The following is a 23,079-nucleotide window of genomic DNA, read 5'->3' as shown; positions in this document are numbered from 1 at the left end:
ACCTGGTGCCTGAGAGCCCGGCCCCTCTCCACAGCACAGGCTCCACGCTGCCTCTCAGGCGCTGCGTCCCATCACCGGCAGCCTGACTCCGCTCCACGGAGGGCGCGTCTCTAGACACCGCAAGCTCTGGGGTCTCCTGCGCTGGCCCTGGCCCGGCCGCCTTCTCCTAGTGGGTCCTGCTCAGGGGCAGAGTGTGCTGAGGGGCCGTGATGACAGCTGTGCCTGCAGGCTGGACGGTGAGGCACCTGCTTGAGCGCTCACACTGCGGTGCGCAAGGACCCTGGTTCGAGTCCCCGGCTCCCCACCTGCAGGGAGGACGCTTCACAAGCAGTGGAGCAAATCCGCAGGTGTCTCTGTGTGTCTCTCTCTATCTCCCCCTCCCCCTCTCAATTTCTCTCTGCTTCTATCCAATAACGACTAAGTATGCTTTTTAAAAAGAGAGGGAGAGAGAGAGAGAAAGAAAGAAAGAAAGAAAGAAAGAAAGAAAGAAAGAAAGAGGAAAGGAGAAAGAGAAAGAAAGGAGTCAGGAGAGTAACAAGCAACTCTCCTCGTCTGTCCAGGACCCCCCACCCCGCATCCCTGCAGGCTGCCCTGGAAGCTGCTGGCCCAGGAGGAGCTGAGACCCCCTCCTTCCTCCTCCCCCTCAGGGCCATGTTCTCACACTCAGGACCAAGAAGCTGCCCACCTGCCCCTGCCCCCTGCCCCGTGTCCCCTTCCCCAGTCCCTGGCCCCCTGCACCTTCCCCCTGTCCCCTGCCCCTGCCCCTGGCCCCTGCTCCTGGCCCTGTTCCCTACCCTGTTCCTGCCTGCCCCTTGACCCTGCCCCCTGTCCCCTACCCTTGCCCCCTGCCCTCTGTCCCATGGCCCTGAGCCCTGCCCCTGCCCCCTGTGCTCTACCCTCTGCCCCATACCCTGACCCTGCCTTCTGCCCCCCCGTGCCCTGCCCCTACCCCTGCCCTCTGCCCCGTCCCCTGCTAGCTACCCCCTGTCCCCTGCCAGCTACCCCCTGTCCCCTGCCAGCTACCCTGTCCCCTGCCAGCTACCCCCTGTCCCCTACCCGTCCCCTGCCCCTGCCAGCTACCCCTGTCCCCTGCCAACTACCCCCTGTCTCCTGCCAGCTACCCCCGTCCCCTGCCCGCTACCCCATCCCCTGCCAGCTACCTCTGTCTCCTGCCAGCTACCCCTGTCTCCTGCCAGCTACCCCCTGTCCCCTGCCAGCTACCCTGTCCCCTGCCAGCTACCCCCTGTCTTCTGCCAGCTACCCCGTCCCCTGCCAGCTACCCCCTGTCCCCTGCCAGCTACCCTGTCCCCTGCCAGCTACCCCCTGTCCCCTGCCCCCTGTCCCCTGCCCTCTGCCCCATACCCTGACCCTGCCTTCTGCCCCCTGTGCCCTGCCCCTAACCCTGCCCTCTGCCCCTGTCCCCTGCTAGCTACCCCCTGTCCCCTGCCAGCTACCCCCTGCCCCCTGTCCCCTGCCCTCTGCTCCATGCCCTGCCCATGCCCCTGCCCCGACCCTGCCTGCACCCCGAGCCTCTGCTCCAGGCGGCTCCCCACACCATTCTGGCACAGGGAAGGGGAGGGGGAGTACCCCGCCCTTCTGCACCCTCTCATCTGCAGCCCTAGCACCCCTGCACCCCGTTTTCCCCAGGACACTCCTGTCTTTTCACCGGCCTAGGCCCCCAAGAACCAGGGGACCCTCCAGCCCTAGTGACAGCTGGGCACCTCTGGGAACAGTGCCCCCTTGGTGCCCCACTCCCCGGGGGAAGCCCCCACCCACCAGGAGCCAGGACTCCGAGACCCCGGGATGTCATCCCCACCCCGCCGGGCACCTCTCACTGGGACTCTGGGCACCGCCCAGTGTGGGGCCACTCTGGGACACAGCCTGGACTCTGGCCTGCCCTCCCTGGGCACCGGGCGGCCCTCTGTCCCCTCGACTTGTCTTCGCCGAGCTGGTTTCCACACCTGGCCTGCACCTGGCTCTGGCCTGAGTGCACACAGGGTCACTTGCGGAGGGGACGGGCCCCAAGGTCCAGCTGCTGGGGGGGGGGGGCAGGTCTGCACAGTCCGGAGGCAGCAGGAAGCGGGGTGCACCTGAAACCGGGCCTCTGGGGACAACTGACATGTCAGCAAGCAGCTGGGTGCAGCTGGGTGCTACTGGGTGCAGCGAGGTGCAGCTGGGTGTTACTGGGAGCTGCTGGGTGCTGCTGGGTGCAGCTAGGTGCAGCTGGGTGTTACTGGGAGCTGCTGGGTGCTGCTGGGTGCAGCTAGGTGCAGCTGGGTGTTACTGGGAGCTGCTGGGTGCTGCTGGGTGCAGCGAGGTGCAGCTGGGTGTTACTGGGAGCTGCTGGGTGCTGCTGGGTGCAGCTAGGTGCAGCTGGGTGTTACTGGGAGCTGTTGGGTGCTGCTGGGTGCAGCGAGGTGCAGCTGGGTGTTACTGGGAGCTGCTGGGTGCTGCTGGGTGCTGCTGGGTGCAGCTAGGTGCAGCTGGGTGTTACTGGGAGCTGCTGGGTGCTGCTGGGTGCAGCGAGGTGCAGCTGGGTGTTACTGGGAGCTGCTGGGTGCTGCTGGGTGCAGCGAGGTGCAGCTGGGGGGGAGCTGCCCCTAAGTTAGGTCTCCGCAGGCCCTGGGGGCAGGCCAGACAGCGCCCCCTTTCCCTCCCCCTGCCCCGCCCGTCTGCCACGCACCCGCCCCCACCGCCACCCAAGGGTCTCCAATTCCTGGGCCGCCGCGCGGTGGGCGTGGCCTGTCGTCGTGGGCGTGGTTTGGGGGGGTGGGCGTGGCGTCTGCGGGGCGTGTCCGCCTCGGCCAATGGCGGCGCGCCTTTGCGGAGGCGGGGCCGCCGAGCTCCCCGGGGGCGGGGCCGGAGTGAACCAGGAAGCCCCGGGGGCGGCGAGTCCGGGGTCCGCGGGCGGCCGGGCGCAGGTGCCCAGGTCACCGACAGGGACGGGCCGACCCACGCGACAGGCTGGCCCCGCTCCAGCAGGGTGACCATCCAGGGTGACCCTCTCCGCCTGACCCCCACCCGCAGGCGCTCAGACGCACGGTGAGACCCCCCAGCCCCCCACGCCCACCTGCCCGCCGGGGCCCTGACTCGGGGAGGGGTCTTCCCAGCCCCAGCGCCGCCCCCCCCCGGGCGTGGCTGCAGCCTGGAGGAGACCCCGCTGCCGTGGCCAGGTGGGCCAGACAGGAGCAGCCGCAGGGGACGGAGCCCTCCCGAAGCCCCCCGCCCGCCCGCCCGCCCGCCCGGCTTCCCCTGCCGACAGCGGCCCCAGGAGCCCCCGGCGCCCGGCGGGGCCCAGGCAGCAGCCCCAGGGCCTCAGTTTCCCCACGGAGGGCGGGCGCCGGCGTCTCCCTGCCCAGGCCCCTCGCTTCCCCGGGGTGGGCCCTGAGGGTGGGCCCGCGGGGTCCTGAGCGCCACCCTTCCCGCAGCCGCCGCCCGGGACGACTCAGCGCCGGCCACCGACAGCAGGACGGTCGCCCCGGACGCCGGGCGCGTGCAGGCGGGTCCCATGCAGGCGGGTCCCACGCAGGCGGGTCCCACGCAGGCGGGTCCCACGCAGGCGGGTCCCACGCAGGCCCCCGGGAGGCTGAGCCCCGCAGCCCGGGCCCGCGTCCTCCTGCTCACCTACGCGCTGGCCGCGGTGGAGCTCACCTGCCTCTTCATGCAGTTCTCCACCGTGCCGGTGAGTGCCCGTGAGTGCCCGCCGCTCTGGGGAGCTGGCACAGGCCAGCCGGGGGCCCATCCCAGGCCTGGGGTCCCGGCTCGGGTGTCTGCCGGGCGGCCCTGCAGGCTGAGGGCCCCGCTGCCCCAGAGCTGCTGGCCAGGACCCTCCCCGCAGTGGCCCCGACACCACGCACACACGTGCACACGCGTGTGCACGGACCCACACAGGCGCAGGCAGGAGACCCGTCCCCTCCACTCCCGCAGACACAGACTCGCCGGGCCGGCTTCCTTCCCCGGGCCGCGCTCGCTCTCCCCCACCCCGTCCCCCCCGCGTCTCAGTTCTGTCTGTCCACGGCCAGGACGGAGGGTGCCGTGGCCCCCCTCCTCGCCACCCCCGGGCCCGGGGTTTGATCACCCGCCCCGACATCCACGCCCAGGACTGGGGGGTGGGCAGTGTGAGAACACCCAGAGGCAGAGGCCTTCGGCCGTCTGTCTTAGCGGGGACCGGGCTGCAAGGGTACCGGTCCCCCCATCAAGTGACCGGCACCTGGGTCGCAGCCGCGCAGGCTGGGCAGAGGCCGTGGACCTTGTGGGCAGGTGGGGGCAGGGGCAGGGCCGGCCAGCTGACACCCTCAGACGGGCAGCCTTGTGGCGGGCCCCTGCCCCAGTCTTCTTGGGGAGTGACGGGGGGTCGGGGCTGCGTGCCCGTCCTCAGAACGTGGGATAGTCAAGCGTTCTGGCCTGACTGGCGGGGGTGACCCCCAAGAGCAGCTTCCTTAACGCCTCATTCCTTTTTTTTTCATTGTTGTTGTAGTTATTATTGTTGTCATTGATGTCATCGTTGTTGGATAGGACAGAGAGACATGGAGAGAGGAGGGGAAGACAGAGAAGGGGAGAGAAAGACAGACACCTGCAGACCTGCTTCACCGCCTGGGAAGCGACTCCCCTGCAGGTGGGGAACCGGGGCCTCGAACCGGGATCCTTACGCCGGTCCTGGCGCTTTGCGCCACGTGCGCTTAACCCGCTGTGCTGCCGCCCGATTCCCAACACATCATTCCTTGTTTTTTTTTTTTGAACTTTTTATTTTTTTAATATTTATTTTATTTATTGATTCCTTTTTGCTGCCCTTGTTGTTTTATTGCTGTAGTTATTGTTGTTGCTACTGCTGTCGTTGTTGTTGGATAGGACAGAGAGAGATGGAGAGAGGAGGGGAAGACAGAGAGGGGGAGAGAAAGACAGACACCTGCAGACCTGCTTCACCGCCTGGGAAGCGACTCCCCTGCAGGTGGGGAGCCGGGGGCTCGAACCGGGATCCTTATGCCGGTCCCTGCGCTTTGCGCCACCTGCGATTAACCCGCTGTGCTACTGTCCGACTCCCAACACCTCATTCCTTAAAACATCGGGGGGGGGGGGCGGGCGGAAGCCACTGTCCTCGGAGCTTCTCACAGTGTCTGGCAGGTCGGCCCCACAGTCTGTCGTCACTGGGGCTTCCCGGCCCTGGGCTGCCTGTTTGAGAGAAGCAGAGACAGGGAGAAGCAGGAAAAGGGTCCACAGCACCCCAGGGTGGGGGTCCGGGCCGGAGGGTGAGTGGGCGTGTGGGTGGAGGAGGAGGCCCGAGCGATATCTGCCCCGGTGGGCGCGTGTGCCCGCGGGAGGGGTCCCGGGTCGGGCGCCAGCAAGCTGAGAGTCCCGCTGGGAGCACAGCAGCGATGCCCGCGGTCTCGGGGGCTCCCGTCCCGTCAGCCGGTTCTTGTGGGAAATTCCTGTTCTTTTGTTTTTTTTTTGTTTTTTCCTGTCCACTTGATTTCACTTTTGTTCAACTGGAATTTACGCCTTGGGTGACGGAACTGAAGAACTGAGATCTGTAAGCAGGGAGGCAGCAGCTGCGGGAGTCACAGCTCACCCACCTGGCCCGGATTCCTGCACCTTGCGGGCAGGGTGGGCTTGAGCCGCAAAGACCTGGCTTCTCTGGGAGTTGGCTCCTCAGGGCTCCAGGGATTCTGGAAGGCGCAGGCAACACCCTCAGAGGCCTCTCTTTCTCTCTCCATCTCTCTCTCCACCTCTCTCTACCTCTCTCTATCTCTCTCCATCACTCTCTCCATCTCTCCACCTCTCTCCATCTCTCTACCTCTCTCTCCATCTCTCCACCTCCTTCTCCACCTCTCTCTCTACCTCTCTCTCCATCTCTCCACCTCCTTCTCCACCTCTCTCTCCACCTCCTTCTCCACCTCTCTCTCTACCTCTCTCTCCATCTCTCCACCTCCTTCTCCACCTCTCTCTCCACCTCCTTCTCCACCTCTCTCTCTACCTCTCTCTCCATCTCTCCACCTCCTTCTCCACCTCTCTCCATCTCTCTCTCCATCTCTCTCTCCACCTCTCTCTCCATCTCTCTCTCTACCTCTCTCCATCTCTCCACCTCCTTCTCCACCTCTCTCTCCACCTCTCTCCACCTCTCTCTCCATCTCTCTCTCCACCTCTCTCCACCTCTCTCCATCTCTCGCTCCATCTCTCTCTCCATCTCTCTCTCCACCTCTCTCCACCTCTCTCTCCACCTCTCTCCACCTCTCTCTCCATCTCTCTCTCCACCTCTCTCTCCATCTCCCTCTCTCTCTCTCTCACCCCCAGGGTTATCACTGGGGCTCAGTGCCTGCACTGCTCATGGTGACTTTTTTTTCCATTTTATTAAATAGAACAGAGAGAAATTGAGAGGAGAGGGGAGACAGAGGGGGAGAGAGGGAGAGAGACACCTGCAGACCTGCCTCACCGCTTGTAAAGCGTCCCCCCTGCAGGTGGGGAGCCGGGGCTCGAACCCGGATCCTTGTGTGGGTCCTTGCGCTTTGTACTATGTGCGTTTGAGCCGCTGTGCCACCGCCCAGCCACCAAGCTCAGAGGCCTCTCCGCCACTGGTGACGGTCACCTGGAAGGCCTCCCTCAGGCGGGTCAGGACCTGCACCCTGCGGACGTGCGCCACCTGCAGCACCCCAAGTCTGAGGCCAGGGCCAGAGAGGCAGCGTCGCCGTCTCTCCCTGTCTCTCCCTGTCTCTCCCTGTCTCTCCCTGTCTCTCCCTCTCTCCCTGTCTCTCCCTCTCTCCCTGTCTCTCCCTCTCTCCCTCTCTCTCCCTGTCTCTCCCTGTCTCTCCCTCTCTCTCCCTCTCTCCCTCTCTCTCCCTGTCTCTCCCTCTCTCCCTGTCTCTCCCTCTCTCCCTCTCTCTCCCTGTCTCTCCCTGTCTCTCCCTCTCTCCCTGTCTCTCCCTCTCTCCCTGTCTCTCCCTCTCTCCCTCTCTCTCCCTGTCTCTCCCTGTCTCTCCCTCTCTCCCTGTCTCTCCCTCTCTCCCTGTCTCTCCCTCTCTCCCTCTCTCTCCCTGTCTCTCCCTGTCTCTCCCTCTCTCCCTGTCTCTCCCTCTCTCCCTCTCTCTCCCTGTCTCTCCCTGTCTCTCCCTCTCTCCCTGTCTCTCCCTCTCTCCCTGTCTCTCCCTCTCTCCCTCTCTCTCCCTGTCTCTCCCTGTCTCTCCCTCTCTCCCTGTCTCTCCCTCTCTCCCTGTCTCTCCCTCTCTCCCTCTCTCTCCCTGTCTCTCCCTGTCTCTCCCTCTCTCCCTGTCTCTCCCTGTCTCTCCCTGTCTCTCCCTGTCTCTCCCTCTCTCCCTGTCTCTCCCTCTCTCCCTGTCTCTCCCTCTCTCCCTCTCTCTCCCTGTCTCTCCCTGTCTCTCCCTCTCTCCCTGTCTCTCCCTCTCTCCCTGTCTCTCCCTCTCTCCCTCTCTCTCCCTGTCTCTCCCTGTCTCTCCCTCTCTCCCTGTCTCTCCCTGTCTCTCCCTGTCTCTCCCTGTCTCTCCCTCTCTCCCTGTCTCTCCCTCTCTCCCTCTCTCCCTGTCTCTCCCTGTCTCTCCCTGTCTCTCCCTCTCTCCCTGTCTCTCCCTGTCTCTCCCTGTCTCTCCCTCTCTCCCTGTCTCTCCCTGTCTCTCCCTCTCTCCCTGTCTCTCCCTGTCTCTCCCTGTCTCTCCCTGTCTCTCCCTCTCTCCCTGTCTCTCCCTGTCTCTCCCTCTCTCTCCTGTCTCTCCCTGTCTCTCCCTCTCTCCCTGTCTCTCCCTGTCTCTCCCTGTCTCTCCCTGTCTCTCCCTCTCTCCCTGTCTCTCCCTGTCTCTCCCTGTCTCTCCCTCTCTCCCTGTCTCTCCCTGTCTCTCCCTGTCTCTCCCTGTCTCTCCCTGTCTCTCCCTCTCTCCCTGTCTCTCCCTGTCTCTCCCTGTCTCTCCCTCTCTCCCTGTCTCTCCCTGTCTCTCCCTGTCTCTCCCTCTCTCCCTGTCTCTCCCTGTCTCTCCCTCTCTCCCTGTCTCTCCCTGTCTCTCCCTGTCTCTCCCTCTCTCCCTGTCTCTCCCTGTCTCTCCCTCTCTCTCCTGTCTCTCCCTGTCTCTCCCTCTCTCCCTCTCTCTCCCTGTCTCTCCCTGTCTCTCCCTGTCTCTCCCTGTCTCTCCCCGTCTCTCCCTCTCTCCCTGTCTCTCCCCGTCTCTCCCTCTCTCCCTGTCTCTCCCTCTCTCTCCCTGTCTCTCCCTGTCTCTCCCTCTCTCTCCCTCTCTCCCTGTCTCTCCCTCTCTCTCCCTGTCTCTCCCTGTCTCTCCCTCTCTCCCTGTCTCTCCCTGTCTCTCCCTCTCTCCCTGTCTCTCCCTCTCTCCCTCTCTCTCCCTGTCTCTCCCTGTCTCTCCCTCTCTCCCTGTCTCTCCCTCTCTCCCTCTCTCTCCCTGTCTCTCCCTGTCTCTCCCTCTCTCCCTGTCTCTCCCTCTCTCCCTCTCTGTCCCGTCTCTCCCCTGTCTCTCCCTCTCTCCCCGTCTCTCCCATCTCTCTCCCCTGTCTCTCCCTTTCTCCCGTCTCTCCCTCTCTCCCCTGTCTCTCCAAAAGTTCCCTTCGGGGCTGGAAAGACAGCTCTGGGGCACCTTCCTTGCCAAGTCTGGGGCCCAGCACCTCGTGGGAGGAGGTCCTGATGCCTTGGTCTCTCTCTCTCTCTCTTAATCTGTCTCTCTCTCCTTCACTCTGAATGAATGAAGTCAGTGAAGCCACACATGCAGAAGACCCCAACTCCACCAGAATTAATAAATGAATCAAGGGCTTGCTTCCACAGCCCAGGAGGGTGCCGCGGCTAGGTTCCCTGACGCCCAGGCGCAGGGTCCTGAGCTCCAGCCCAGGCCTCGTTTGTGCTGGAGTGACGCTCTGGTTCTCCCGTCCTGTGCCTCCCATGTCAGTCCACTTTTTTTTTTTTTAATATTTATTTTTCCCTTTTTTGCCTTTGTTTTATTGTTGTAGTTATTATTATTGTTGTTCTTGATGTCGTCGTTGTTGGATAGGACAGAGAGACATGGAGAGAGGAGGGGAAGACAGAGAGGGGGAGAGAAAGACAGACACCTGCAGACCTGCTTCACCGCCTGGGAAGCGACTCCCCTGCAGGTGGGGAGCCGGGGGCTCGAACCGGGATCCTTACGCCGGTCCTTGTGCTTTGCACCAATCAGTCCACCTTTTTAGAAAGGTTCATCTCTTCATTTTGTTGCTGTGAGAGGCCGGAGCAGACATACAGTGCTGGGTAGGGCTGGGGCCCACACGGGCACATCCTGTGCTCTGCCCACTGAGTGCCCTCCTGAAGGGCACGGACTTGGCGTGTCTGGGGGGGTCAGCCCATCATGGTGGGGGCTCTCGAGGGAGGGGCAGGGCCTCAGGGCAGCCTGGTCACCGAGTCCCGGGGCAGACGGAGACGGAGGTCTGCCTTTAGCTCTCGGGACCCTTCCAGGCTGTGTCCCCTTGGCCCGGTCCTGGGGACGCCCCCGCCCCTGTGTTTCAGTACCTATCCCGGAGTCTGGGCCTGGACTCTGTGGGCTTCGGATACCTACAGACCACCTTTGGGGTGCTGCAGCTGCTGGGGGGGCCCATGTTCGGCAGGTATGTGACAGGGAGGCCCGGGCCACACGCCGGAGCGGGTGAAGTGACCGCCGGCACGGTCGAGCCTGGGGCCGGGTGGGCCCCGTCTCCCCCAGCCCCCAGGAGCTGCCCGCCCCTCCCCCGGCAGGCCTCCCTGTGGCTGGTCCCAGGGTGGGGGGCGGGGGGCCGGCACCGGGAGGGTCACCAGCCTGTGTCCCCAGGTTCGCAGACCAGCGGGGAGCACGTGCGGCCTTCACACTGTCCTTCCTGGCGGCCAGTACGCTCTACCTGCTCCTGGCGGCCGCCTGCAGCCCTGCCCTGCCCGGCCTGGCCCTGCTCTTCCTGTCCCGCCTGCCCGGTGGGCTCATGCACACGCTGCCAGGTAGGGGGACGGGACCGGGATGGGAGGGGACAGGAGGGGAGTGTGGGGTCGGGGGGCAGGGACCAGAGGGGCAGGGATGAGGGGAGCAGGGAGGGACCTGCAGTGGGGCAGAAACAAGTGGAGCAGGTGGCCCTGGGAGCAGGTGGCCCTGGGTGCAGGTGGCCCTGGGTGCATGTGGCCCTGGGTTCAGGAGGCCCTGGGAGCAGGCGGCCCTGGGTGCAGGCGGCCCTGGGTGCAGGTGGCCCTGGGTGCAGGCGGCCCTGGGTGCAGGCGGCCCTGGGAGCAGGTGGCCCTGGGAGCAGGTGGCCCTGGGAGCAGGTGGCCCTGGGTGCAGGTGGCCCTGGGAGCAGGCGGCCCTGGGAGCAGGCGGCCCTGGGAGCAGGCGGCCCTGGGTACAGGCGGCCCTGGGAGCAGGTGGCCCTGAGTGCAGGCGGCCCTGGGTGCAGGTGGCCCTGGGAGCAGGCGGCCCTGGGTGCAGGTGGCCCTGGGAGCAGGTGGCCCTAGGAGCAGGTGGCCCTGGGTTCAGGAGGCCCTGGGAGCAGGTGGCCCTGGGTGCAGGCGGCCCTGGGAGCAGGCGGCCCTGGGTGCAGGCGGCCCTGGGTTCAGGCGGCCCTGGGAGCAGGTGGCCCTGAGTGCAGGCGGCCCTGGGTGCAGGTGGCCCTGGGAGCAGGTGGCCCTGGGTTCAGGAGGCCCTGGGAGCAGGTGGCCCTGGGAGCAGGTGGCCCTGAGTGCAGGTGGCCCTGGGTGCAGACGGCCCTGGGGTGGGGCAGGGAGTCCTGGCCCCTCACACACCTGCCTGCAGCCGCCCAGATGGTCATCACAGACCTGACGGCAGCAGAGCAGCGACAGGCGGCGCTGGGCAGACTGGGCCTGTGCTTTGGCGTGGGCATGATCCTGGGGTCCCTGCTGGGAGGCACCCTGAGCAGCTCTTGCGGGTGAGTGTGGGGCAGGGGTCCTGGGGGCCAGGCCATGGGGGGCACCCGCAGCCTCTCTGGCCTGTCTCCCTCTGCGCGTGAAGCGGGCTGGGTCCTGCCGGTGGGGTGGGGGGAGGGTGTCCTGCAGCCGCAGTGACCGTGGCAGGGGTGGGGTGGCACTGCCAGCAGGGCCAGTGACTGGCAGGGGAGAGGCCCAGGACCTTTGACAGTGTGTCCAGCAGTGCCCAGCAGAGGGTGCTGTGTCATGCCGCTCCCCACAGCTGGCTCACCCAGGCTGCGGACGGTGGGTGATGCCAGGGGAGGTGAGGTGGGGACCCCACGGTGCCAGGTGGGGGACGTACCCCGTGATGACTGAAGTGGCACGGTCCAGGCGCTGGCAGGGGCGGGCACTGTGGGCAGTAAAGGTCCTCAGCACCCCACCCCACTGTACCCTCCTCCCTATCGCCCCGGAAACGGCCGCCACCCCTCAGATTCACAGGCTGGACATTGCCCTCGGGGCAGTCGGTCGGAGCCTTTGGTCTGGGGGGGGGGCGCTCCCTCTCAGGCCCTGTGCCGGCTGGCGCCCTGCCCGAGGCCACTGGCGGCGGCTTCCTGGTGGAAGACCCACGGGGTGGGGGTCCGCGGTCACGCCAGGCCCCGGCTGGGTCTTGGGCCTGCTCCCCGAGTGCCCCCAGCAAGTCCCAACACTGGAGCAGGTGGGGGGCAGGGCCCAGGCATTGTGGGACCCAGGGTCCTGGGAGTGGGGGTGCTGGGCTCAGGGTTGTGGGACCCAGGGTCCTGGGAACCCCAGCTCCCGGGGTGCCGCCTGCCCCAGCCGGGCAGGAAGCGGCTGCTGGCCACGGGCCAGGCCCTGGCGTGACCGGTTTGGGGCCTGGAGCTGAGGCTGGACCTCGAGTCGCCCTGCCGCAGGTGGGGTGTGACTCGCCTAAGCCCTGAGCCCAGAGGCCACACCCTGCTGTGGGGCACGGGCCTGGGCCGGGCTGAGGTGGGGCGGGCTGGGGCTTGGACGGGGCGGGGTCCCCGGAGCCAAGGGAGACCGGGGCACTGAGGAAGCAGGTCCGCCCACGAACGACGCTGAAGGGGGTGGCCACGTCCGGCGGCCGGGCTGTCCCGGGGTCTCTGGAGTGGAAGGGGCCATGCCTCCTTCATCACCGTCACCCGGCTCCGGGCGACACCCTCCAATGTTACCAGCCAAGTGACCCTGGGGGCCCCCGGCAAAGAAAGAGGGTTTTGTGTCCGCTGAGCCAGCAGTGGCACCGGCTGGAGAGAGGCCCTTCTCCCCGCTCACGCCACCTGCAGCCGGAGCAGGGGCTGTGTGGCCCCAAACTGCCACCTGGGCCCAGGCCGGTCACAGGAGCCTGGTCAGGAGGGCCCGCGGGGGCATCCCCGGCCTCTCTCCTCCTCCCCCGCCATGTCCCTGAGCTCCATGGCCAGGGCCTGCCTGTGTGTGTGGGGGACACGTATGTCCACATGTGTGCTGTCTGCCTGGGCACACGTGTCTGTGTGCACCCTGGGGGCGGAGACCCCACTGCTTCTGCCCAGCCCTGACCAAGAGAGACTTCAGGGTGCAGGGAGACAGTTCTGGGGAGGCCAGGTGCCCCCTGTGAGGCCGGGCGACCCCTGTGAAGAGGCCGGGTGACCCCAGTGAGGAGGCTGGGTGCCCCTGTGAGGCCGGGTGCCCGCTGTGAGGAGGCTAGGCTCTGGGGTGAGGGCCTGGAGGGACTGTAGGAGCTTTCTCATTGTGCAGCAGGAGGAGGTGGTGTGGCCAGGGCAGGTGACCATGGTGTCAGAAGGGCCCCAGGACCGGCCTTCCTGGGTGCCCCGGCCACCACCCACCAGCTTCCTTCCAGGAACTCCCAGGACTCCCACAAAAGGCACTCAACAGTGAGAGCCTGGAGCCTGTGCCAGCCCTGGGGGACACCTTGTCCCCCACACCCCCTGGGAGATGCAAGGGGCCGCTGGGAGCACCCGGATGAAGCCACCTGAGGGTCCCCGGCCTCATAAGCAGGTGGAGCTCACGCAGGCTGGGGTGGGTTGGGGGCTCTGTCAGGCGGGGCCTGGACCTGGTGCCGGGGCTAGAGCCTCACACAGGTGCACAGACACAGGTGCACACACAGACACAGGTGCACACACACAGACACAGGTGCAAACACAGACACAGGTGCACACACAGACACAGGTGCACACATAGACACAGGTACACACACACAGACACAGGTGCACACACAGACACAGGTGCACAGACACAGGTGCACACACAGACACGTTCACACACAGGTTCACACACAGACACAAGCGCACACACAGACACAGGTGCACACACACAGGTGCACACACAGACCGTTGCACACACAGACACAGGTGCACACACAGGTGCACACAGAGACACAGGTGCACACACACACAGGTGCACACACACGGGCACACACAGACCGTTGCACACACAGACACAGGTGCACACACAGACACAGGTGCACACACAGACACAGGTGCACACACAGACACAGGTGCACACACACAGGTGCACACACAGACACAGGTGCACACACAGACACAGGTGCACACACAGACACAGGTGCACACACACACAGGTGCACACACAGACACAGATGCACACACAGACACAGGTGTACACACAGACAGTTGCACACAGACACAGGTGCGCAGACACAGGTGCGCACAGACACAGGTGCACACACACAGGTGCACACAGACACAGGTGCACACACACAGGTGCACACACACAGGTGCACACACAGACACAGGTGCACACACAGACAGTTGCATACACAGACACAGGTACACACAAAGGTGCACACACAGGTGCGCACAGACACATGCACACAGAGACACAGGTGCACACTCAGACACAGGTACACACACAGATGCGTGCACAGGTGTCTTGCGGAGGGCGGGCGGGCAGGGGCTGCGGCAGGGGAACCCCATGTGAGCACCACTGTCCCTCAGGCTCCACTGCCCCGCCCTGGTGGCTCTCGTGGCAAGCCTCGTGGGCATCCTGCTCAGTGTCACGGGCATCCCAGCCAGCACCAAAGCCGCAGGTGGCTGCACACAGGCCGCCCCCCCAGGTGAGCCCACCGGCACCCCCTCCAGATGCCATGCAGGCCGTGGCCGGGCTGGTCCCCAACCGCCAGGGGACTCTGCGGGGACTCCGGGACTCCCCACGCTCTCCAGCCCAGGGAAGGGACAGGAGGGGCACCCAGGGGAGATGGGGCAGGCAGGTCAGTGGGCAGCAAGGAGCAGACTCAGGCCCCCCGGCACAGGAAAGTGGGGGATGGGGACCCCGAGATGGAAGGGGGATGAAGCCATCTAGAGTCAGGAGGGTGGGCAGAGCCCGGCAGTGGCGATGGCTTTGCGGCCTGCAGCTCTGACGGCCGGGCCCGTGTCCAGGTGGGCCCAAGGCCGGCGTGTTTGACCTCAAGGCCATCGTCCGTCTGTTTCTGCTGCCTGGCGTGCTGTCCATCTTTCTGGTCAAGGTCGTCTCCGGCTTCCCCTCAGGTGAGTCCCCAGCCCGTGTCCCATTCCCCTTTCCCAGAAGGGAGACCCCCAACACCACCCAGCTGACTCCGGCTGATCCCTGTCCACCCCCCAGCTGACCCCCGCACCACCAGCTGACCCCCACATCCCCAGGCTGAGCCCCCCACCCAGCTGACCCCCACATCCCCCAGGCTGACCCCCCTGCCCCCAGCTGACCCCCACATCCCCCAGCTGACCCCCACATCCCCCAGGCTGACCCCCCTGCCCCCAGCTGACCCCCACATCCCCCAGCTGACCCCCACATCCCCGAGCTGACCCCCACGTCCCCCAGGCTGACCCCCACATCCCCCAGGCTGACCCCCCTGCCCCCAGCTGACCCCCACATCCCCGAGCTGACCCCCACGTCCCCCAGGCTGACCCCCACATCCCCCAGGCTGACCCCCCTGCCCCCAGCTGACCCCCACATCCCCCAGCTGACCCCCCTGCCCCCAGCTGGCCCCTTGCCCCCAGCTGACCCCCACATCCCCCAGCTGACCCCCACATCCCCGAGCTGACCCCCACATCCCCCAGGCTGACCCCCCTGCCCCCAGCTGACACCCACATCCCCCAGCTGACCCCCACATCCCCCAGGCTGACCCCCACATCCCCCAGCTGACCCCCACATCCCCGAGCTGACCCCCACATCCCCCAGCTGACCCCCACATCTCCCAGCTGACCCCCACATCTCCCAGCTGACCCCCACATCCCCGAGCTGACCCCCACGTCCCCCAGGCTGACCCCCACATCCCCCAGGCTGACCCCCCTGCCCCCAGCTGACCCCCACATCCCCGAGCTGACCCCCACGTCCCCCAGGCTGACCCCCACATCCCCCAGGCTGACCCCCCTGCCCCCAGCTGACCCCCACATCCCCCAGCTGACCCCCACATCTCCCAGCTGACCCCCACATCCCCGAGCTGACCCCCACATCCCCCAGGCTGACCCCCACATCCCCCAGGCTGACCCCCCTGCCCCCAGCTGACCCCCACATCCCCCAGCTGACCCCCACATCTCCCAGCTGACCCCCACATCCCCCAGGCTGACCCCCACATCCCCAGGCTGACCCCCCTGCCCCCAGTTGACCCCCACATCCCCCAGATGACCCCCACACCCTCAGGCTGACCCCCACATTCCTCAGGCTGACCCCCACATTCCTCAGGCTGACCCCCACACCCCCCAGCTGACCTCCACACCCCCCAGGCTGACCCCCACACCCCCAGGCTGACCCCCCTGCCCCCAGCTGACCCCCTGCCCCCTGGATGACCCCCCCCCCAGGGCTCTTCATGGTCATGTTTCCCATCATCTCCATGGACTTCTTCCAGCTGGAGGCCGCCCAGGCCGGCTACCTCATGTCCTTCTTTGGGGTGCTTCAGATGGTGAGTGGGGGTCCCATGCCTCTGTCCTCCACTCTGTCCCTTCTGCCAAGGGTGGGGACCCTCTGCCAGGGGACCGGCAGGCTGGGCTCCGGGCAGCCGGGCTCCTGGCAGCTGAAAGTCCCTGGGCGGACGGGCAGGGCAGACCTAGTGGGGATGGCCTAGTGGTGGTCTGCTCTGGCCCTGACACCCAGCTGGCCCTCCGTCCCCAGAGACTCAGTCCTCTTAGTGGCCAGGCCCAGGTACGTCACCCCTGCAGTGCACAGGGACAGGGATGTCACCTTGCAGTGGACAGGGACAGGGATATCACCCTGCAGTGGACAGGGACAGGGATGTCACCCCTGCAGTGGACAGGGACAGGGATGTCACCCTGCAGTGGATAGGGACAGGGATGTCACCCCTGCAGTGGACAGGGACAGGGATGTCACCCTGCAGTGGACAGGGACAGGGATGTCATCCCTGCAGTGGACAGGGACGGGGATGTCACCCCTGCAGTGGATGGGGACGGGGATGTCACCCCTGCAGTGGACAGGGACAGGGATGTCACCCCTGCAGTGGACAGGGATGTCACCCCTGCAGTGGACAGGGACGGGGATGTCACCCCTGCAGTGGACAGGGACGGGGATGTCACCCCTGCAGTGGACAGGGACGGGGATGTCACCCCTGCAGTGGACGGGGACGTCACCCCTGCAGTGGACAGGGACAGGGATGTCACCCCTGAAGTGGACAGGGACAGGGATGTCACCCCTGCAGTGGACAGGGACAAGGATGTCACCCCTGCAGTGGACGGGGACGTCACCCCTGCAGTGGACGGGGACAGGGATGTCACCCCTGCAGTGGACGGGGACAGGGATGTCACCCCTGCAGTGGACGGGGACAGGGATGTCACCCCTGCAGTGGACAGGGACGGGGATGTCACCCCTGCAGTGGACGGGGACGTCACCCCTGCAGTGGACAGGGACAGGGATGCCACCCTGCAGTGGATGGGGACAGGGATGTCACCCCTGCAGTGGACGGGGACAGGGATGTTACCCCCTGCAGTGGACAGGGACAGGGATGTCACCCCTGCAGTGGACAGGGACAAGGATGTCACCCCTGTAGTGGACGGGGATGTCACCCCTGCAGTGGACAGGGACAGGGATGCCACCCTGCAGTGGACGGGGACAGGGATGTCACCCCTGCAGTGGACGGGGACGGGGATGTCACCCCTGCAGTGGACGGGGACGGGGACGTCACCCCTGCAGTGGACGGGGACGGGGATGTCACCCCTGCAGTGGACGGGCCCGGAGGACTGGGGCAGATGGGAGAACACACACAGCGTCTGGAATGGGGGTCATGGCTAAGGCACCAAAGTCTGAGTACGACCGTGTCCCCAGGCGTGAGCGGGAGCTTCTCCCTCTGTGCTCTAGTCCCTCGGTCTGTCCTCCCTCCCTCCCTCCCTCCTTCCTTCCTCTCTTTCTGGTTTCTTAATAAGAGGAGGGAGGACAGTGTCTCTCTGGCACCTGCACTCCTGGGATCAAACTCAGGACCCTGTGCCGGGAGTCAGGTGCTACACCACCCACCACTCAGGGCGAGGGCACCCAGGGCGAGGGGCACCCAGAGGACAGCCTGCTCCTGGTGTTGGAGCCTGGCCCTGGCCCCCGGCCGGTGGTCCCTCCCGTCTGGTCTGCCATGGGTGCTGGGCAGGAGGCTCAGCCCAGAGTTGACAGTGACGGGCCGGGAGCCTCCGCCAGACACTCAGGGCAGCCCCACTGTGCCCAGCCTGGGCGGGGGCACCAGCCTCTGGGCCTCGGTCTACCCAGACGGGGCCGAGGAGGCCCGGGGACCCACCAGCCTGGGCCGGCCCCCGTCTCGGCCAGCACCCGGACACCAGGCCGCACTCCTGCTGGCCGCCCTCTACGTACCCCACCTCCGGACGGCAGGACCCTCAGGCGGGACCCCGGGGCTGGAGACAGCTGCCCCTCGGGGCCTGTGGCGGGCCGAGTCGGCCCCGGGGTCCGTCCGTGCCAGCGTGCAAGGCTCCCGGACACCCCTCTGCCCGGGCGGGGTAGGGGGCGGGCGCCTCGGAGGGGTCCCCATGGTCTCCCCACTGGCCCGCAGCTGATCCAGGGCCTTGTCCTTGGCCGGCTGAGCAGACACTTCTCGGAGGGGACGCTGCTCCGGGCCAGTGTGCTGGTCTTCTGCGGGGTGGGCCTGGGCATGGTGAGTGCCCACCGCCCTGCCCCTCACCCCTGCCCCTGGGCATGGTGAGTGCCCACCGTCCTGTCCCTCACCCCTGCCCCTGGGCATGGTGAGTGCCCACCGTCCTGTCCCTCACCCCTGCCCCTGGGCATGGTGAGTGCCCACTGTCCTGTCCCTCACCCCCATCCCGGGGTCCCAGGGCTGCCCAGTCACGTGGCCCCTCACCCCTGCCCCCTCACCCCCACCATCCCGGGAACCCAGGGTGGCCCAGTCACCATGTCCCCTCACCCCTGCCCCCTCACCCCCATCCCGGGAACCCAGGGTGGCCCAGTCACCGTGTCCCCTCACCCCTGCCCCCTCACCCCCCATTCCGGGGGCCCATGGCTGCCGGTCACCGTGGCCCCTGCTGTGTCAGGCTCTGATGGCCAACACCCTTCACCTGTGCCTACTGGCGCCCGGCTTGGTGTTTGGCCTCTGTGTCCTCAACGTGGTGACCGACAGCATGCTGACCAAGGCTGTGGCTGCCACAGACACTGGTGAGGCGTCCTGGGCGGGCCCTATGGGTGCTGAGTGGACTGGGGTCCCGGTGGGCAGTGGGGAGCACGGGGAGGGGCTCGTGGAGAATCTGGCCAGTGCCCGACCCTCCCCCCTAGCTCCTGCTGACCAGCCTGGCCAGGCCAGGCCCGGGTGGGAGGAGGGCTTCCCAGAGGTGGCGTCTGGCCGACTCCGAGGGTGGGCATGTCCCTCCTAGGAAGGAGAGGTGGCATTCCAGAAGGGGGGGCATCTCGGGGGTCTGGCAGGCCATCAGTGGGGTGCAGACTGGGGGAGGGTCCAATGAGGGCGGAGGCAGAGGGGGCCTGGCCCCCACCCCAGCACGGGCCTCAGTGCAGGGTGTCCGGCGCACACGACCCGTCCCATCTAGGAAGCCCGGGGGCCCCGACTTGGCACCTGCATGTGGGCCCCCAGCCCTTGGAATGAGGGTTCTCCCCTGCACACTGGGGGTCCCCCAGGCTGAGGTGCAGGGGCTGCTGCGGCTGTGGGCTTGAGGATCCCCCTGGCTCAGAAGCTTGGGGGGCTACAGACCACCCGCTCGTCTCCCCATCGGGCTGGGAGGTGCAGGCTGATAACCGAGGAGAACGGAGGCCGATGGGCTAGGCCTCTTCCCCAAGGGCCTTCAGATCTGATTCTGATCCTGGCAGGCCAGGCAATCTTAGAGGACTTCCTGGAGCCGGTGGCATTCAGGGAGGCAGAAGGACAGGACCGGGAGAGAGGAGGGCCAGGCCTGGCACTGGCCGGAGGGCTTCGGGGAAGGGAGGGAGCAGGGTGGGGAAGTGGGGCCCCTGTCAGGAGCTGGTTCCCAGTGCCCACTGCCCGCTGGGAGCTCCCAGCACTGAGGGGAGTAATGGCTGGACGTCCGCCCACTGGGTGAGACCAGCTTTTAATTCTCCCACGAGGCTGGGGGAGGGGGCAGGGGGCCTGGGGGTGACACGGGGTGCCGTCCTGCTCCCAGCCCCGGCACTGGGCGGGTGGCCAGGTGGCCAGGGCCACACCTCCAGCTGTCCCCAATCCCCATGTCACCCTTGCAGCCTGCCCCCCCCCCCCCCCGGCACCTCACCTGCCTGGCGCCCCTGTGGCCCCGCCTCTGGGTGCTGAGGCTGGGTGCTCTGTGGGGAGCAGCCCCGGGTGCGGGGATGGTGAGAGGGGGCCCCCGCCCAGCACTGACCACCGCCCTGCCCGCACGCAGGAACGATGCTGGGGCTCTGTGCCTCGGTGCAGCCTCTGACCCGCACCCTGGGGCCCGCGCTGGGCGGCCTCCTGTACCGCAACCTGGGCGTCGCCGTGTTCGGCCACGTGCAGCTGGCAGTCAACTTCCTGGTCCTCCTTTTCCTCCGGAGGCTGCCGGGGCCCCAGGAGGGGATCAAGGTGCAGTGACAGGCCACAGCCCAGGCCCTGGCGCCGCCTGCAGCCGGATCTGTGCGGTGCCCCGGGCGGGGGCCACCCTGGTCCATCCTCCCGGCCCGACCTGAACCCTGACTGAAGACACGTCCGTCCTGCTTCCGGCCGGCAGTGCCCAGCGACCCAGGAGAGAGCGAGGCAGGGCAGCGAGGGCTCCCGGGAGGTTCCTGGAATGAGCGGTCAAGGGGGCCGGGAGGATGAGCACACGCGTCACCGTGCACGAGGACCCGGGTTCGAGCCCCCGCTGCCCACCTGCAGGGGGCACGATTCACAGGCGGTGGAGCAGGGCTGCAGGCGCCTCTGTCTCCTCTCAGGTTCTCTCTGTCCTAGCAAATGAAACAATAAAAAAGGAAAGGAAAGAAAAAGAAATGGCTGTCGGGAGCGGTGGATTCTTAGTGTTGGCACCAAGCCCCCAGCATCAACCCCGGTGGGGGCACACCTGGCTGAGCGCACGTGTTACAGGGTTCAAGGACCCGGGTTCGAGCCTCCGGCTCCCCACCTGCAGGGGAGTCGCTTCCCAGGCGGTGAAGCAGGTCTGCAGGTGTCTGTCTTTCTCTCCCCCTTCTCTGTCTTCCCTCCTCTCTCCATTTCTCTCTGTCCTAGCCAACAACAACTACAACAATAAAAAAAAACGGGGCCAGGTGGTGGTGCACCTGGTTGAGTGACATGTTACAGTGCGAGAGGACCCAGGTTCGAGCCCCTGGCCCCTACCTGTGGGGGGAAGCTTTGCGAGTGGTGAAGCAGGGCTACAGGTGTCTCTCTGTCTCCTTCATCCCTCTCAATTTCTGGCTGTTTCTATCCAATAAATAAAGATAATAAAAAAATTAAAAAACAAGGGCAACAAAAGGGAATAAATAAATATAAAAAATAAAAACAAAGTTTACACGCCAGACATCAGACAAGAGGCTAATAACCAGAATATATAAAGAACTTGCAAATCTCAACAACAAGACAACAAATAACCCCATCCAAAGACGGGGGTAGGACACGGACAGAATATTCACCACGGAAGAGATCCAAACGGCGGAGAAACACATGAAAAAATGCTCCAAGTCTCTGATTGTCAGGGAAACGCAAATAAAGACAACAATGAGAGACCACTTCACTCCTGCGAGAATGTCACACATCTGCTGGGCAGTGCCCGTTCCCTCCCCAGTGCCCTGGCTGAGGGCAAAAGCCCAGAGCTGGAGGTCCAGCCAGAGGCTAGGGCAGGGGTCCCAGTGAGGGGCTTCCCTGGGTGGGGACTCGGGGGTTCTGGGGTGTCAGGTGGGAGGCACTTGGCCCCATGGGGCAGTTTCCCCCAACCCCCAGACGCCAGGAGCAGAGAGGAGACCGAGCCAAACCCCAGGGCGCATCCCCCTCCACAGAGGCCTGGCCAGGCAGTGTGGACAGCCCAGCGACAGACAGACGGATGGAGGCATTCGGGCCCCCTCAACTACGGACAGCCTGGGCAGCTGAGGGATGAGGTGTAGGGCTCAGAAGGAGCCCCCGCCCCCCAGAAACTCACTGCAGCACGCAGGGGTTAAAAAAGTCAGGTGGAGGGTCAGGCGGTAGCGCAGCAGGTTAAGCGCATGTGGCACAAACCGCAAGGACCAGCATAAGGATCCTGGTTCGAGCCCCCGGTTCCCCACCTGCAGGGGAGTCGCTTCACAGGCGGTGAAGCAGGTCTGCAGGTGTCTGTCTTTCTCTCCCCCTCTCTGGCTTCCCCTCCTCTCTCCATGTCTCTCTGTCCTGTCCAACAACAACAACATCAACAATGGCAATAATAATAACCACAACGAGGCTACAACAAGGGCAACAAAAGGGGAAAAAAATGGCCTCCAGGAGCGGTGGATTCATGGTGCAGGCACCGAGCCCAGCAATAAGCCTGGAGGAAAAAAAAAAAAAGTCAGGAGGTATATTTGGAGCAGACACAGGGATGCAAAAGTGAAGCGTTAATTAGGGTGTCAGTGGGCGGCTAGGCCCACTCCAATAAATACATAACTTAGGCACCTGCCCAGCGGGCTTGGTCTGAGGTTCCTGGGGTCCGCCGGCCTCCTCCATACCTGTCACCTAGTGTTTTTCTAGCCCTAGTGTCCCCGTCACCCTCACCGTCAGGCACGGGCCTTCCCCCGAGGACCACCCTGTCCCCGTCTGTGTCCCCCATGGCCTTCCCCGGCTCTTCCCTCATCCCCGCCCTGTCCCCCGGTGTCCCCGCTTCCTGTCCATCACGGTCAGGGTGAGTTCTGGGGCCTGGGCCTGCTGTCCTGTGTCCCTCATGCCCCCCGACTCCCACCCATGCCGCGTCTCCAAATGTCACCAACCCCCATGTTTCCTTCCATCAGGGACTTGAGCTGCGGCCGGCCCCTCACCGTCCCCCCTCATCTGTCACCTGTCCCTCCGTCTCCCATCCCCATCCCTTGCCCCCGTGGCCCCAGCCCTGCCCCATGTCCCCATCCCTGCCCCCTGCCCTGCCCCCATGCCCCTGTGCCCCAGCTCTGCCCCATCCCTGTCCCCATCCCTGTCCCGTGCCCCCAGCCCTGCCCCCTGCCCCGTCCCTCACCCTCAGGGCTCAAGCTTCGCCCGGCCGGGTCCATCTGCACATCCGTGTCCGTCGGGGAGCAGCCGGAGGCCATGAGGACCAGCACGAGGGCAGGAGCCTCTGTGTTGCCCCATCCCAGAGCGGGTGCAGCTGGTGGGCGGTCAGCACCCCGCGCGGGGCTCCAGCCGGGGGGCGTGGGAGGCGGCATGGCGGCCCTGCACACCTGGCCACACCACCGCCTCTTAAGGGACTCGTCGCACCCACGGCAGCCGTGCCCCTGGAGCCCACCCCTGCACCCCTCGAACCCCCACTTCCTGTGCCTCTTGGACCCCAAGACCTGCCTCCCCGTGCGCCACTCGGACCCCTGCCACGTGAGCCCCTGGACCCCACCCCTGCACCCCTCACAACCCGATCCCCCTTGGGCCCGCCACCCATGTGCCCCTCGGGCCCCATCTCCTGCGCCTCTTGAACCCCTGGCCCACGGCCTGTGGGATGAGTGAAACCTCCCCCCAAGCTCCCAGGCGGTGGGAACCCTGGACCCCCGCCCTCCAGCTCCCCTTCCGCCCTCTTCCCCACCCCAAGGACTCCAACTGTCCCCCTTCCCCAAGCCTCGAGGGGACAGTGACACTCAGGTGGGGTGGG

The 23,079-nt window shown here is 65.8% G+C and overlaps 1 protein-coding gene and 1 long non-coding RNA gene across 4 annotated transcripts; one reads left to right on the top strand and one right to left on the bottom strand.

The window, feature by feature from the left end:
• Positions 1-3,508: 3,508 nt before the first annotated feature.
• SLC22A18 (solute carrier family 22 member 18) lies at positions 3,509-20,286 on the top strand. Of its 3 annotated transcripts, none has more exons than XM_016193766.2 (10): positions 3,509-3,682; positions 9,482-9,579; positions 9,780-9,940; positions 10,743-10,875; positions 13,843-13,961; positions 14,284-14,391; positions 15,682-15,782; positions 17,880-17,981; positions 18,376-18,496; positions 19,705-20,286. In XM_016193766.2, the coding sequence occupies exons 1-10, from the start codon at positions 3,509-3,511 to the stop codon at positions 19,890-19,892; spliced, it is 1,305 nt and encodes a 434-aa protein (XP_016049252.2). In that variant the 3' UTR covers positions 19,893-20,286. The 3 variants fall into 3 exon arrangements, with proteins under 3 accessions (XP_016049252.2, XP_060033267.1, XP_060033266.1); XM_060177284.1 differs by having other exon boundaries at positions 9,431-9,579; XM_060177283.1 differs by having other exon boundaries at positions 9,413-9,579.
• LOC132533948 (uncharacterized) lies at positions 15,699-17,094 on the bottom strand. The gene is made up of 2 exons (XR_009545705.1): positions 16,579-17,094; positions 15,699-16,060 (listed from the first exon to the last, which is right to left on the bottom strand). It is a non-coding gene; the product is annotated as an uncharacterized LOC132533948 (long non-coding RNA).
• Positions 20,287-23,079: the final 2,793 nt, after the last annotated feature.

Source organism: Erinaceus europaeus, chromosome 17 (assembly GCF_950295315.1).
Source record: "Erinaceus europaeus chromosome 17, mEriEur2.1, whole genome shotgun sequence".
Taxonomy (NCBI): domain Eukaryota; kingdom Metazoa; phylum Chordata; class Mammalia; order Eulipotyphla; family Erinaceidae; genus Erinaceus; species Erinaceus europaeus.
The sequence above is the reverse complement of the archived record's forward strand: the minus strand, read 5'-3'. Positions and strand labels throughout refer to the sequence as shown.